At 47.1% G+C, this 12,374-nt stretch overlaps 1 protein-coding gene across 1 annotated transcript in view; it reads left to right on the top strand.

Annotated features, from left to right (window-relative positions):
- Window positions 1–9,567, top strand: part of Pcsk2 (proprotein convertase subtilisin/kexin type 2) — a 247,448-nt gene extending 237,881 nt beyond the window's left edge. Inside the window, exons 11-12 of the mRNA XM_010634126.2 lie at window positions 2,087–2,314; window positions 6,652–9,567. Coding sequence (XP_010632428.1) covers window positions 2,087–2,314; window positions 6,652–7,138 — 715 coding nt within the window. The 3' untranslated portion in view covers window positions 7,139–9,567. The remainder of the gene's footprint in view (window positions 1–2,086; window positions 2,315–6,651) is intronic.
- Window positions 9,568–12,374: the final 2,807 nt, after the last annotated feature.

The following is a 12,374-nucleotide window of genomic DNA, read 5'->3' as shown; positions in this document are numbered from 1 at the left end:
CACATGTCCCAGATATGTTCTGAACAGTCCCAAATAAGCATTGACCTTCCTTTGACCTTTCTCCTTAAAAGAAAGAGGCCTGTGTTCCCAGTGCCCGTGGGTCACTGGGACACTATCTCGGACCCAGAGCTTCAAACCGATGAATTCTGTGTGCGTTGAAATGTTATCAAATGAGTTATGTTGTTCCAAATCCTTTAAATTGTTTGACTTCTGAAAAGAACAGCAATTTAGAATTTTGCCAATTTTCTTCACCATGCCCTTAAATGAGAAATAAACTCTACACTGAACCCCACACACATGTACATACACACTTGGGTCTCATAAGAAAATATTAAAGCAGAATATTACATGTAATGCCCCTTGTTATTATCTCCTATTCAGTTTCATTTTTTAAATAGTACCTATACTCATAAAAATCACTGGTTCTCAACCTTGCTTGACTATTGGGATGATCTGGGAAATGTTAATAATTTCCAATAGCAAGGTCTGACTCCCTGAGACCCTGGTTTAATTGGTCTGAAGGTGGTGGAAGCAGGGGGATTTTCTGTCTCCACCCCAAGAAGATTTTAATGAGAAGCCCAGAGAGGTACCCTGGTGCAGTAAGTTCATTCCTCGGCCCACAAATGAGCTCCCACTTGCAGTTTGGAAACCAGACACCGAGGAATAACAGACTAGTGTTTCCATGACAGAGCTTTGGCAAGCAGACTGATTTGTGCTGAGGACTTTCCTGGGCACGGGGGAGACAATGCTGAGGATGTCACCTTTGCCCTTGAAGGCAACAGCATCATTTTCAAAAACGGAGCAGACCCGTGTAGGCAGCACCCAGATCAGGAAGCAAACACTGGTGGCACTCAAAAGCCCTAAGGTCTCCTTCTAATCATGAGTCCTACAGCAAACCAAGAACCCAACTCCCAGTCACATAGATTCCTTGGTCCTATTTTTATACTGTACACAAAAGGAATTGGACAGCGTGTTGCTGGTTTTCCTGCCTTTCCCTTGCTGTAACAAAACACTTGATGCTAGGTACTTAATAAAGACCAGTAGTTTAACTCACGGTTGTGGAGGCTGAAAGTCCAAGACTTTATTTTGCCTTTTAGCTATGTCACATCAGGGCAGATGGTGTCACAGTGGCAGTGAGGTGACAGGGAGCAGACACATGGCAGGACCAAAAGCAAAAGGCAGAGAGTGAGGAGGGGCCAAGCCTGTGCTTCTGTAACAGTGCTCTCTCAGAGCTAACCGGGGTCCCCTGAGGACCTCATAATTCCTCTCAAGGGCAGTGTCCCCAGTGACCCTGTCACCTCCCTGTCTCCACCTGTTAAAGGTTCTGCCATCTCCCAATAGGGCCACCCTGGGATCAAGCTCCCAGTGCAGGCGCCCTTGGGGAACATCCACACCATGTCCACACCCCAGCCTGCTCTTCTCTGTCTGGCTTCCGTAGGTCGATGCTGTGTTTGTGCGATTTGTTGGTATTATTTTGGGTAATTAACAGTTCATTCATTCTCATCGCTTCCTAGTATCTACCCACACGGTCTAAGTTATCCCTTGACTGGTTTATTCCTTCTACTGTAGGTAACATTTACAGTTTGGAGTTTGGGGCTGTGAGCACGTCTGGAAAACATATATATCTAGGTCAGATACCAATCTAGAAGTGAATTTCTAAGCTGTGGACTCAGCATACAGAAAACTTTAGTGTTGTAGCCGTTCACACACCACTGGCAAAGTCTAGAGGGTCCCAGCTGCTCTTTGTCAATGCTTGGTGCTGCCGATCTTCATCTGAGCCATTGTATTGGCTGCATGCAGGTGTGTGTGTGTGTGTGTGTGTGTGTGTGTGTGTGTGCGCGCACGCACATGCCCACATTTGTTTGAATGACAGTGTTTAATGAGAAAGACGGAAAGGTCTCTCCTTTGACATAGACAGTGGTTCTCACTGGTGTGTGAATCCCTTCCCCAAGTGGGGAGTTAGTACACAAACGCTCCGCAGTCTCCCGAGGGTCTGCGTCCTGGGTGTCACTTATCTTAGCTGTGTATCTCTCCCTCTCCACCCTGACCTGTCCTTACTCTTGTGCTCTCTGCCTCCCACACCCAGCATGGGACTGACCTGGCGAGACATGCAGCACCTGACAGTGCTCACCTCCAAACGGAACCAGCTCCACGACGAGGTTCATCAGTGGCGGCGCAATGGGGTTGGCCTGGAGTTCAATCATCTGTTTGGCTATGGGGTCCTGGATGCCGGCGCCATGGTAAAAATGGCCAAAGACTGGAAGACTGTGCCGGAGAGGTTCCACTGTGTGGGAGGCACCGTGCAGGACCCCGAGTAAGTGGGGGCAGTGCCCAGGGATGGCCCCTCTCCATCTCAGGGGTGTGTGCTCCTCTGCCTTGTGTCTGTTAGTCACCTGAGCTTGACCCATCTACACCTGGCCTGAGATCAATGTTCTCCTCCACTCTCCCTTGGTCTGGGATTCTCCGCAGCTCTCAGAGTCAGTCAGACAGACCTGAATTCTAATCCTACCTTCGCCACTGTAGACAAGACTTTTGACCTCTCCGACCCTCTCTGTTAGCAATTTTTGACCTCTGCCCCCCACCCCACCCCTTTAGCAGTAGAAAAGCTACAGGCCCCATCGTAATACAGTGTTTTTATACTCAGTAGAAAATGCACTGGATTACAAGGCATTAGCAAAAAGCTCTAGTGGCAGGTCTAGTGTTCATGTAATTCCAGAGCAATGAAAATACTTGCAGTGATTGGGGTGAAATATGAAAATCTGGGCGTTTGGATAGCAAGGCTGAGAAAGTACTAATGTCACTCTGAGTCGAGGCCTGTATTCAAATCAAAAGAGAAATTTAAGTTTCTGTTATGCGAAGTGTGATTGAAAACGTGAATGTTTACATTTTTTAAATTGTATTACAGCAAAAGACACATCGCCATTAATCCACCTCAAAATAGTCTCCTTTCCTTCGAACACTCTAACGCCCTTGCCACTTTCTGAAGCAGCTCTGGAAGCCGTTTGCTCAGTGTCTTTAGCTGCGCCGTCCTGGCCACTTCAATGTGCTGAAGTGATTCAAAATGTTTTCCTTGCAAGGTCATTTTGACTTTGGGGAAGAGCCAGAAGTCACACGGTGCCAGGTTGGTGAATAAGGTGGGTTAGGACCCAGCACGTTTTTGCAAGCCTGCCTGCCTGTCTGTTGGATGGTGCTCGGCAGTAGCACTCACCGTACTTTTCTTTAACCACACCTGGTAAAGACACTCATGAAACAGGACTTCCAGGACTGCTTCAGACAGTAGCAAGAGGGCAGGGGATTTAGCTTTAGAGGCACCGCACCTGCCTTGCAAGCTCAAGGGCCCGAGTTCAATCCCCGGTACCAAAAAAAACAAAACAAAAAAGAGTAGCAAGAATGATGTCATGAATGTGTTCAAAGAGAGGGTGAGGATTGTGAGGGGGTAAGTGGCAATGTGTCTTTTACTATAGTACATTCTTAATGTAAACATTCATCCTATATTTTGAGCACATATTGTAGTTTAGAAAAATTAAGATAAGGGCTTTTTCCACGTACGTGACTAGACCATTTGAATGACCCAATATGCCCCATGAGAAGGCCGGGAGGCTTTCCTTAAAGAGCACCCCCGGAGACCTCCAGAAAACCTGCCTAGTGAGTGTTCACCACCCCCTGAATCCCTAACTGCCATGCCAGAGGGCCTGTCACTGTGTGTCGAGACACTACAGGAATCTCTGGGCAAATGCTCCGCCCTGTTCCCAGTTAACTAACTCAACCCAAGTCAGTGTGAAAAGGGCATTGTTTCCAGCACAGAGGATGCAGAGAGCCCTAGCTGGCCTCTCCTCAGAGACAGGCCCTGGCTGGCTGGGCAAGGGTCTGTCCCAGAGCCTCCACCAGTACAGACCCTTAGACATGGGAAAACTATGCTTTGAATGAAGGAGGAGTGAGAGTATTCAGCCAGCAGCCCTAGGCACAGCAGGCCGGCCAGGAACTCAGGAGGGAGCCCCCATGGTCCCCATGCCCACTAAGTGCCCTCTGGTCCTCACCCACCCTGCTCCCTATCTTGTCCCGAGAGGCAGGTGAGTGAGGCCCGGGGCAGATGTGCACAGCAGAGAACTTAGAGGGGCCCCAGGGCTGGCAGCACTCTGACTCCCTGGAACCACTCTTAACGAGGAGCTGCACAGAGCAGCTGACAGCCCAGTGACTGCCACTTTCCACGCCATGCAGGACAGAGTGCAGAGAGTGGCAAGTGTCAGGTTTGTGGGCTTCCTTGCGTTTATCTTGCCAGAGAAGGAGTTAATTTGAAAAGCAATTTTCCAAAGGGGCTTTACCAAGGGAGTCAACAGAAGACGCCTGGCTTCGCTCAAGGGGAGCTGTCACTGATGCTGGGCCCTGTTGCACCTGCCCTGGAGAAGGAGCCGAGCTACCAGACCTATATTGCTGGCCAGGCTGCAAGGAGCGTCAAGCTCAGCTGCACTCCAATTCTTCTGCAACTCCTTAAGGCTGTGGCACTATGGGCTCTAATTCTGAATTTTAAGTGAATCTGGAAATATGAAGTATGATTAAAATATCTAATGAATATTTTAAAATTTAAACATGTATTACAATAAAAGCCACAATGCCATTAATCGCCCTCAAAATACTCTCCCTCTCATGGAACACATTTATCCATCCAATGGAAAGGCAGGCTCATAAAAATGTGACAGTGTGTCCTGATCCACCTTATGCACCAGATCTGGCCCTGTGCAGCTTCTGGCTCCTCCCCAAAGTCAAAATGGCCATAAAAGGTGAATGTTTTGAATGAGTTCAGGACATGGAGGCAGCCGCTACAGCACTACTAAAGATACTCACGAAAGAGGACTTCAGAACTACTGCAGAAAGTGGCAAGAAAGATGGGGAAGGGTGTTGTAACAGCAGGGACCGAGGATAGGGTACCAGTGCCATGTGCCCACCAGATATTGCACTTGGGGTTTTATACATAGTCTTGTTTAACCTCGATCGTCCACTATGCCAGTGAGACTTCTAGCTCCTAAATAATTGGCCCAAACTTCACGACCCTAAGCACAGAAGCAAAATTCTAATCCAGGTAGGTGCATTCCCATAGACTGGAGTCAACCAGTCTTCCCATCAATCATGCAGTTCTCAGATGTGGCGTTCCTCAAACATGATGCTCCCAGCACCAGAATTGCCCAGCTTCTCATGTGGGAAGGAGGCCAGGTGCGGAGGAGACTGGCACGGGGAGAGACGTGGTAGGGAATGCTTAGGCCAAAACTCCAGGGGCTCCAACCCTGAGAACAAAGACACCCCCAAAGTCTCCTGACCTTTCAAGGACTGTCTTTTTTTGGTACTGGGGATCAAACTCGGGACCTTCACTTGTGAGGCAAGCAGCAGCACCAATGAGCTAAATCCCCGGCCCTCAAGGACTGAATGCATTAATCCGACTTCAGCTTCTTGGGAGCTGAGGTTGGAATTCTCCAATTTGGGAGAAAAAGTTGAGGATCCTTAATCTTAAAATCAAAAATGCTTCAAAGTCCAGAATTTTCTGAGCTCCAACAAGATGCCCCAGGTAGAGAATTCCACACTTGACTTGTGTGATGGATCCCGGTCAAAACACGGGTGTACTGAACACACTGTTCCACATTAGGCTCAAGCTATGGGCAGGAGGCACATGCGAAACAAAGGAGTGCTTCATGTTTATTCTTGGGTCTAACCCTAAGATGTCTTGTTATGTGCATACAAATATTCCAGAATCCAAGATGCTTCTGGCTCCAAGGATTTCCAATAAGGGATGTTCAACCTGTAATAAAGTTATATTGGCAGCAACATCTGTATACCAAGGTACCTGGCACTTTACAAGGAAGGCAGTGTGAACTCCAGCCCCAAAAGTTAACCCCAAGAAAAGACTTGTTGAGTCTTTTGAGAGATGATTCCAGGAAACACTGGTGAGGAAGGGAAGATGTGAGACAGGGGAAGAGACAAAAGGCCCACAAAGAATGCATGAATGTGCAAGGTCCTGAGTTTGATCCCCGGTACCGCCAAAAAGAAAAAAAATGCACGAATGACCCAGGCATACGCTTGTAATCCCAGTACTCTGGGAGACTGAGGCAGGAGCTCATCAAATTATAGTCCTCCCTAGGCAACAAGAAAAAATTTTTAAAGGAGGCCTGGGGATGTGGCTCAGAGTGAAGGTCTTGGGTTCAATCTCCAGGACTGCAAACAAAAAAAGAAGGTAGGAAGGGAAGGAGTGGAGAAGAGAGGGTAGAAAGAAAGCAAGGAAGGGAGGGAGGGAGAGCAAGTGCCACCGTGGACAAGTAAGCTCAGCCCTCCTGGGGACGCGGCGTCCTCCCACTGAGCAGTGCTGTCCACCATCAGTAGAGGTCGGTGCCTGGGCTCCCTTGGGCTGTGCTGCACAGGCTGTGCTCCTCAGAGGTAGCTTCGAGGGGCTTCAGGAGACTGGGACTACCCAAGCATGCCTGCCACCTCCCTCTTCCAGGAAAGCCCCAATGTGTGACTCCCTCCAACTGACAGTGCTGGTGCAGGAATTAAACCACACTCCAAGTGACAACCCCAAGCCCCTGCTTCTGCTCCTGGAGCTGCCTGCAAAGCCCTGGCATGGTGCCCACCCTGCCCTCACCTGTCTCCTCTTCCCTCTGCCCCCAGGAAGATCCCATCCACCGGCAAGCTGGTGCTGACGCTCACCACAGCTGCGTGCGAGGGGAAGGAGAACTTCGTGCGCTACCTCGAGCACGTGCAGGCCGTCATCACGGTCAACGCCACCAGGAGAGGAGACCTGAACATCAACATGACGTCGCCCATGGGCACCAAGTCCATTCTGCTGAGCCGGCGTCCGCGGGACGATGACTCCAAGGTGGGCTTCGACAAGTGGCCTTTCATGACCACCCACACGTGGGGGGAGGATGCCAGGGGAACCTGGACGCTGGAGCTGGGCTTCGTGGGCAGCACACCCCAGAAGGGGGTGCTCAAGGAGTGGACCCTCATGCTGCACGGCACGCAGAGCGCCCCGTACATCGACCAGGTGGTGCGGGATTACCAGTCCAAGCTGGCCATGTCCAAGAAGCAGGAGCTGGAGGAAGAGCTGGACGAAGCCGTGGAGAGGAGCCTGAAGAGCATCCTCGGCAAGAACTAGAGCCACCTCCTCCTCCTCCCACGCCCTTCATTCTGTGTCGCCTCCTCCTCCCCACCCCGCGGTCCTGGCAGGCACCCAGCAATCACTGTCGTCCCACTCGGGCGACTGTCTTCTCGATCAGCAGCTTCACCCACTGTCCATGAGTATTTTCATTATGATGGAAGCAATCTTTTTATTCTCTCCCAAATATAGTATTCCCACCAACATCTTCACCCCATGTGTGACTCTTCCTTATTTCTGTCATTCGAATGTGTGATGTCTTGCAAGGAAAGCTGGGACAGCTCCCCTGCCTCCCCAGCATTTCTCGTATCTGAGAAAAGGATGCATGAAAAAAGCCACATCCGGGGACCCCACGAACATTTGTCTGTGGTCTCATCTAAGGAGTCACAAGAAAATCAAAGCTGGTGGGGACAGCACATTTTGCAGCCTCTGAAGCACAGGGAAAGCTGTAAACCCTTTCTGCAAAGATGGTTGGAATTTAGAAAGATTTGTCAGGGACAGAGATTACGCTGACATCAAGAAAAAGATGCCGCCCATAGAGAGCCTTAATCACCGAACTGGGAAAGGAGATTCAAAGGCGTGAGCATTGGAAAATTTTCCACCAGTGCCACTATTGTATTCACCGACTCAGCGGGCAGCTGACGAGGACCTCAGTGGCGTGGCTGTCTGTCGCCAGCTGCTGCTCTGGGCAATGGCAAAATCTGCCGATGAAGCCCAAACTCCCCCGGTCTGGATAGAGTCCACCCCCAACCCTTGCCAATTTGGGGGGCTCCTTCCATAACTGTGCAAAAGAAAAAAATTAAGGCAGGTCTGGTGACACATCTGGGATGAGTATTTTTGCTAGCTTTTAAAATAGAAATGTTCCTTTTCCTACATCCGAGACTTCTGATCTGATGTGAGAAGATGAGTATTATTTTTTTGACAGCTTTACACACATCTAGCAGGGCTCTGACCTCCCAAAAACATCACTGGAGGGAAATGTAGTCCCTCACGGGGTGATCTGATTTCTGTATAGGAGACTCAGTCTCTGTTCTGCAAGAGGCCGAGAAAGGTGAGCAACACCTCTGGAGATGGGACCTGCATTATGCCAAGAGGGCACCGCCAAGTCACCCCAAGGAGCCAGGGGCCAGGAGGAAGCAGGAGGCCTCCATGAAAGCACACAGTTGCCACATCGGCAACCTAGAGATCCATGAGAACATCTAACACATAATCCAGTCATTAGAGTTGCCAACCCCAGACACACCATTCATTACCAAACAGATAGCACCAAAGTGGCCTCTGGTCACTGCATTCCTTCCTGAGGACTGGCCACCCATGCCCAATCGCAGCACCCAGCCATTCCCACAAAATGATTCTTTCTCGGCCACTCCTGGCCCCATCCCTCCTGCCCAGCCTTGAGTCACCTTCACTGCAGCCAGCAACTCGGGGCTGGGGGGGGGGGCACTGGGTTCCATCCCCTGACAGTGGCAACCCTGAGAAAGAAATCCAGAAACCTCACTTTCTTTCTTTTCTCCCCCACATTGGCACGGATTTCTGTCTTCTCCAATACCTTGTGACTTTCTCCACATCCTGCTTTAAAGTGTAATACAACTCATGATTTTTTTAAAAGAAATTTATTACTTGTTGCAAAGGTCTTTTTAACCCAGTTTAGGTTTCAAGAAAAAAAAATGAATGGAAATCATTGAAAATTCATTTCACATCAATGGTCTGAAAAGAAACCAAAGGACACTATGTGTGCATGTATGTACAAGTGCACACAGAAATATACATACATATGTAGACTATACACGTGTGTATGTGTGTGTGTATATACACTTGTATAAATGTAGATACACACATATACCTGAAATGTGTGTACATGTATCTATTGAAGAAACAGATGCCATATTCCTCTCTAAAAGAATATTCAGAGAATATTGAGATTCTGGCTGAAGAAAAAGGTCGGTGGAAATTCAGGTGAAAATGTCCGATTCCCATTATGTCACCTCTGTGGTTTTGCAGCTCTCTGTATGAACATTAAATGTCTTATATAAGCAGCAAAAATATAAAATAGTTGTCCACATTTTCACAGTTGTGGTATAAGTTATGAAATTAGGGAGTAACTTCTGAGCTTCTTAATAGAAACAGCAAGTTTTGATATGAGTATATAGTATATAAAAATATATATAATCCTATGTATAAATATTTGGTCTCTATTTCATTTTTTGCAGCAGTATTACCACTAAACTATGCCCAGCTGGTGATGTTTTTATGATATCCCTAATCCTAATACAAGAGACAGCTATTTATAGTTATTTATTTTAAAAAATTAAAATCAGTGAATAACGATTATTCAAGTTGCCATTGTTACTCCCTGTGACAAAATTTTATAAGTAAATTTTAAAAGATATGTTGTAAATTAGGAGGCACAACAATAAAACATAACCTTCCAGAAATTACATGGAATGTACTATATCTTACTTGAGACACTCCATCCATTAAAGGGGAAGAGAATAAACACTGCACAAGAGAGATCCAAAAAGCCTACTTTAGTACATATGCATGAGGTATAATTAGCATATAAATCATACATAAATAATGATTAACAGCAGCACTCTTCATACTTACATTGCTTCTATTAGTGGACGGTAAAACCATTTAGGAAGTTGACACCAGCATTTTTTAATAGAAGAGTAGGAGGATAGAGCAGAACAGACTAGCTGATGCATATTAAAGATAAGCATTATTTCCTGGACTATTTGTTTCCAGGGTGTGTAAGTGTGTGTGTGCGTGTGTGCATACACGTGTGAGTGTGCGCATGCTGGATCACAATGTTAAACGTATTTCTTACTGTAGGTCATGGTCAAAAGTCTTTTAGAGCTAGGCATGGCGTCATCCACTAGCATGCAGCTATTCTGGAGGCTAAGGCGGAAGGATTGCAAGTTTGAGGTCAGCCTTGACAAGTTTGACCTATTTAAAAATAAATAAAAAGAGCTGCAGATGTGGATCTGTTGTAGAGCACTTGCCTAGCATGCTCAAGGGCCTGGGTTTAACCCCCAGCACTGCAAAACAAAGCAAACTTTTCAGAAACATCAGTTTAGAATACATTAGCTAAGCTACATTAAATTATACTAGTTACAGATGACCTCAAAATTTCAGTGGTTAGAGCCGGGTCTTTAGCTGGCAAGCTCAAGGACCCGAATTCGATCCCTGGTATCAAAAAAAAAAAAAAAAATCAGTGGTTTAATACAACAAAGGCTTATTCATCACTCACACAGATTCTAAAGAGGCTGAAGGTGACTCCCCAAAGCCACAGTCTCCAGGCAGGACCCACACCGCTTCCACGCTACGGTTCGTAATCATAACCGAGGCTGCTCCAGGACCTACGGCAGACTCTCGCCCACTCTGCCACATTCACCCCGAAGGAGATGACAGGCCACGACCTCGCTGAACACTGAGTGACTGGGAGGTGCCCAGCGACTAGTGATACTTAATGAGCACTGATGTCCCTGCCACCAAGTCCTGAACAATGCCTTCAAACATGCTCTGAAATTCTGACCCGCATGGTATATTAGCCGCTTTCCTGTTGCTAGGGCGTGACACCCGACCCCCACAACTTAAAGGAGAAAGGGTCCCATTTGGATCATGGTTTGAGGGGTGCAGTCCACGGCCAGCTGGCTCTGGGACAGTCACATCATGGTGGAAAAGTGTGGCAGAGAGAAGCTGGTGAACTCAGGGCATCCTGGAAGCAGCGCCGGGAACAGAGCCAGACAGGAAGGGGCCAAGGCCACACCTCCATGACCCACCCAGACACACCCGGAAGTGTGCTTTACCGATCCCTAGGTGGCTCCCAAGCCAATCAAGTTGCCATAAACTTAACCATCACACATGTTACTCCCTCGTCACGGATGGTCCGTGAGCACCGCTACAGACTAGCCGTACCCTACACCGTGTGACCATGTGCTGGTGCAGAAAAACCTTAGTAGTTCATTGCAAAAACAATTTATAGTTTGTTCTCTGACACAGTATTCATCAATTTCAGTTATTAAAATCCTAAGAAAGCCTCTGATGAAAAACAGAGAGTAAAGGGTATAGGTAACCCCCAAAGTGACACAGAGACACTTCTGTTCAATACTTAATTTCAAAGATGGATTGCTAAAATATTGAGCTTTTTAAGAAATTTATAAACTTCTTATACAGTTATTACTCTATGTCACCATTAACACTTATAAATTAATGATGGGTTTTTATGGGATCAATACATTCATTAATTGGAAAACCACACCGTATAAAAGATACATCATAGAGAACAGGGAGATCATTTGCAAATGGGAAGGGGACCAAGAGATGGAGGAAGGGGAGGGGAGGGGACGTTAAAAGAATTAAGATGTGTTATGTACGTGTAACAACTCCCTACAATGAATATAATCATTATGTACTGCAATCATGTAGTAATAAATGTTGAGAGAGAGGAAAAGAAAGAAAGAGAAAGGAAGGAAGGGAGGGAAGGGAAGGGCGGCCAGAAACAATCCTTCAGGACACATACGGAGCACTTTGTATTTAGAGAGAGAGAACTGCTGAATTGAAGAAATTATTGCTCGTATAACCACAATAGATCTTTAGATGCAAAGAGTCTAATGTGCTAGAAATTTCTAAAGATTAAGACACAAAGATTAGGGACAGAGGTATAAAATTAGGCTAGGTAGAGGTTAAAGAGTTCTAAAATCTCTGGGAATTTAAAATAATATTAGCACAGAACATCTGGCCCATGCAACTGACTTGTTTATAGCTGGGAGGTGATTTTCTATCTCCAAAAAAAAAAAAAAAGAATGGGTCATCAGAAAGGGTGGGAGGAAGGAGACCACTCAGCAGTCTGGAAAGGTGAAGAGTCAGGGGTCAATAGCGGGAGGACAGAGGCAGAATTCGGAACTCCAGTCCATGAAGAGGAAAAGTCTGTCAAGGACGGAGAATGATGCTCAGGGTGAGTTGGCCCCATCAGGACACAGCACCCCTGCGGGGGTCCAGACTGTTCCTGCCCACAGCCTCCAGAGAACACTACCAGTCTAAGCGATACAGGGCGTCTGCGGAAAGGGACACCTGCCTTTACAATGCAAATTAATCAACCACACTTGAGTTTTTCCGCTCGCCTCTTGCGCAATTCAATGAACTCCTTCCTCATGTTCAAAAAAACTCTGATCAGATTTGGGTTTGAATTGAATTTATAATGAACCAAGAATGAAAGTCTAACTTGGGGTTA

Source organism: Fukomys damarensis, unplaced genomic scaffold, assembly GCF_012274545.1.
Source record: "Fukomys damarensis isolate Sample0158 unplaced genomic scaffold, DMR_v1.0_HiC HiC_scaffold_7, whole genome shotgun sequence".
NCBI classification, from domain to species: domain Eukaryota; kingdom Metazoa; phylum Chordata; class Mammalia; order Rodentia; family Bathyergidae; genus Fukomys; species Fukomys damarensis.
This window is presented reverse-complemented; position numbering and strand designations above follow the sequence as displayed.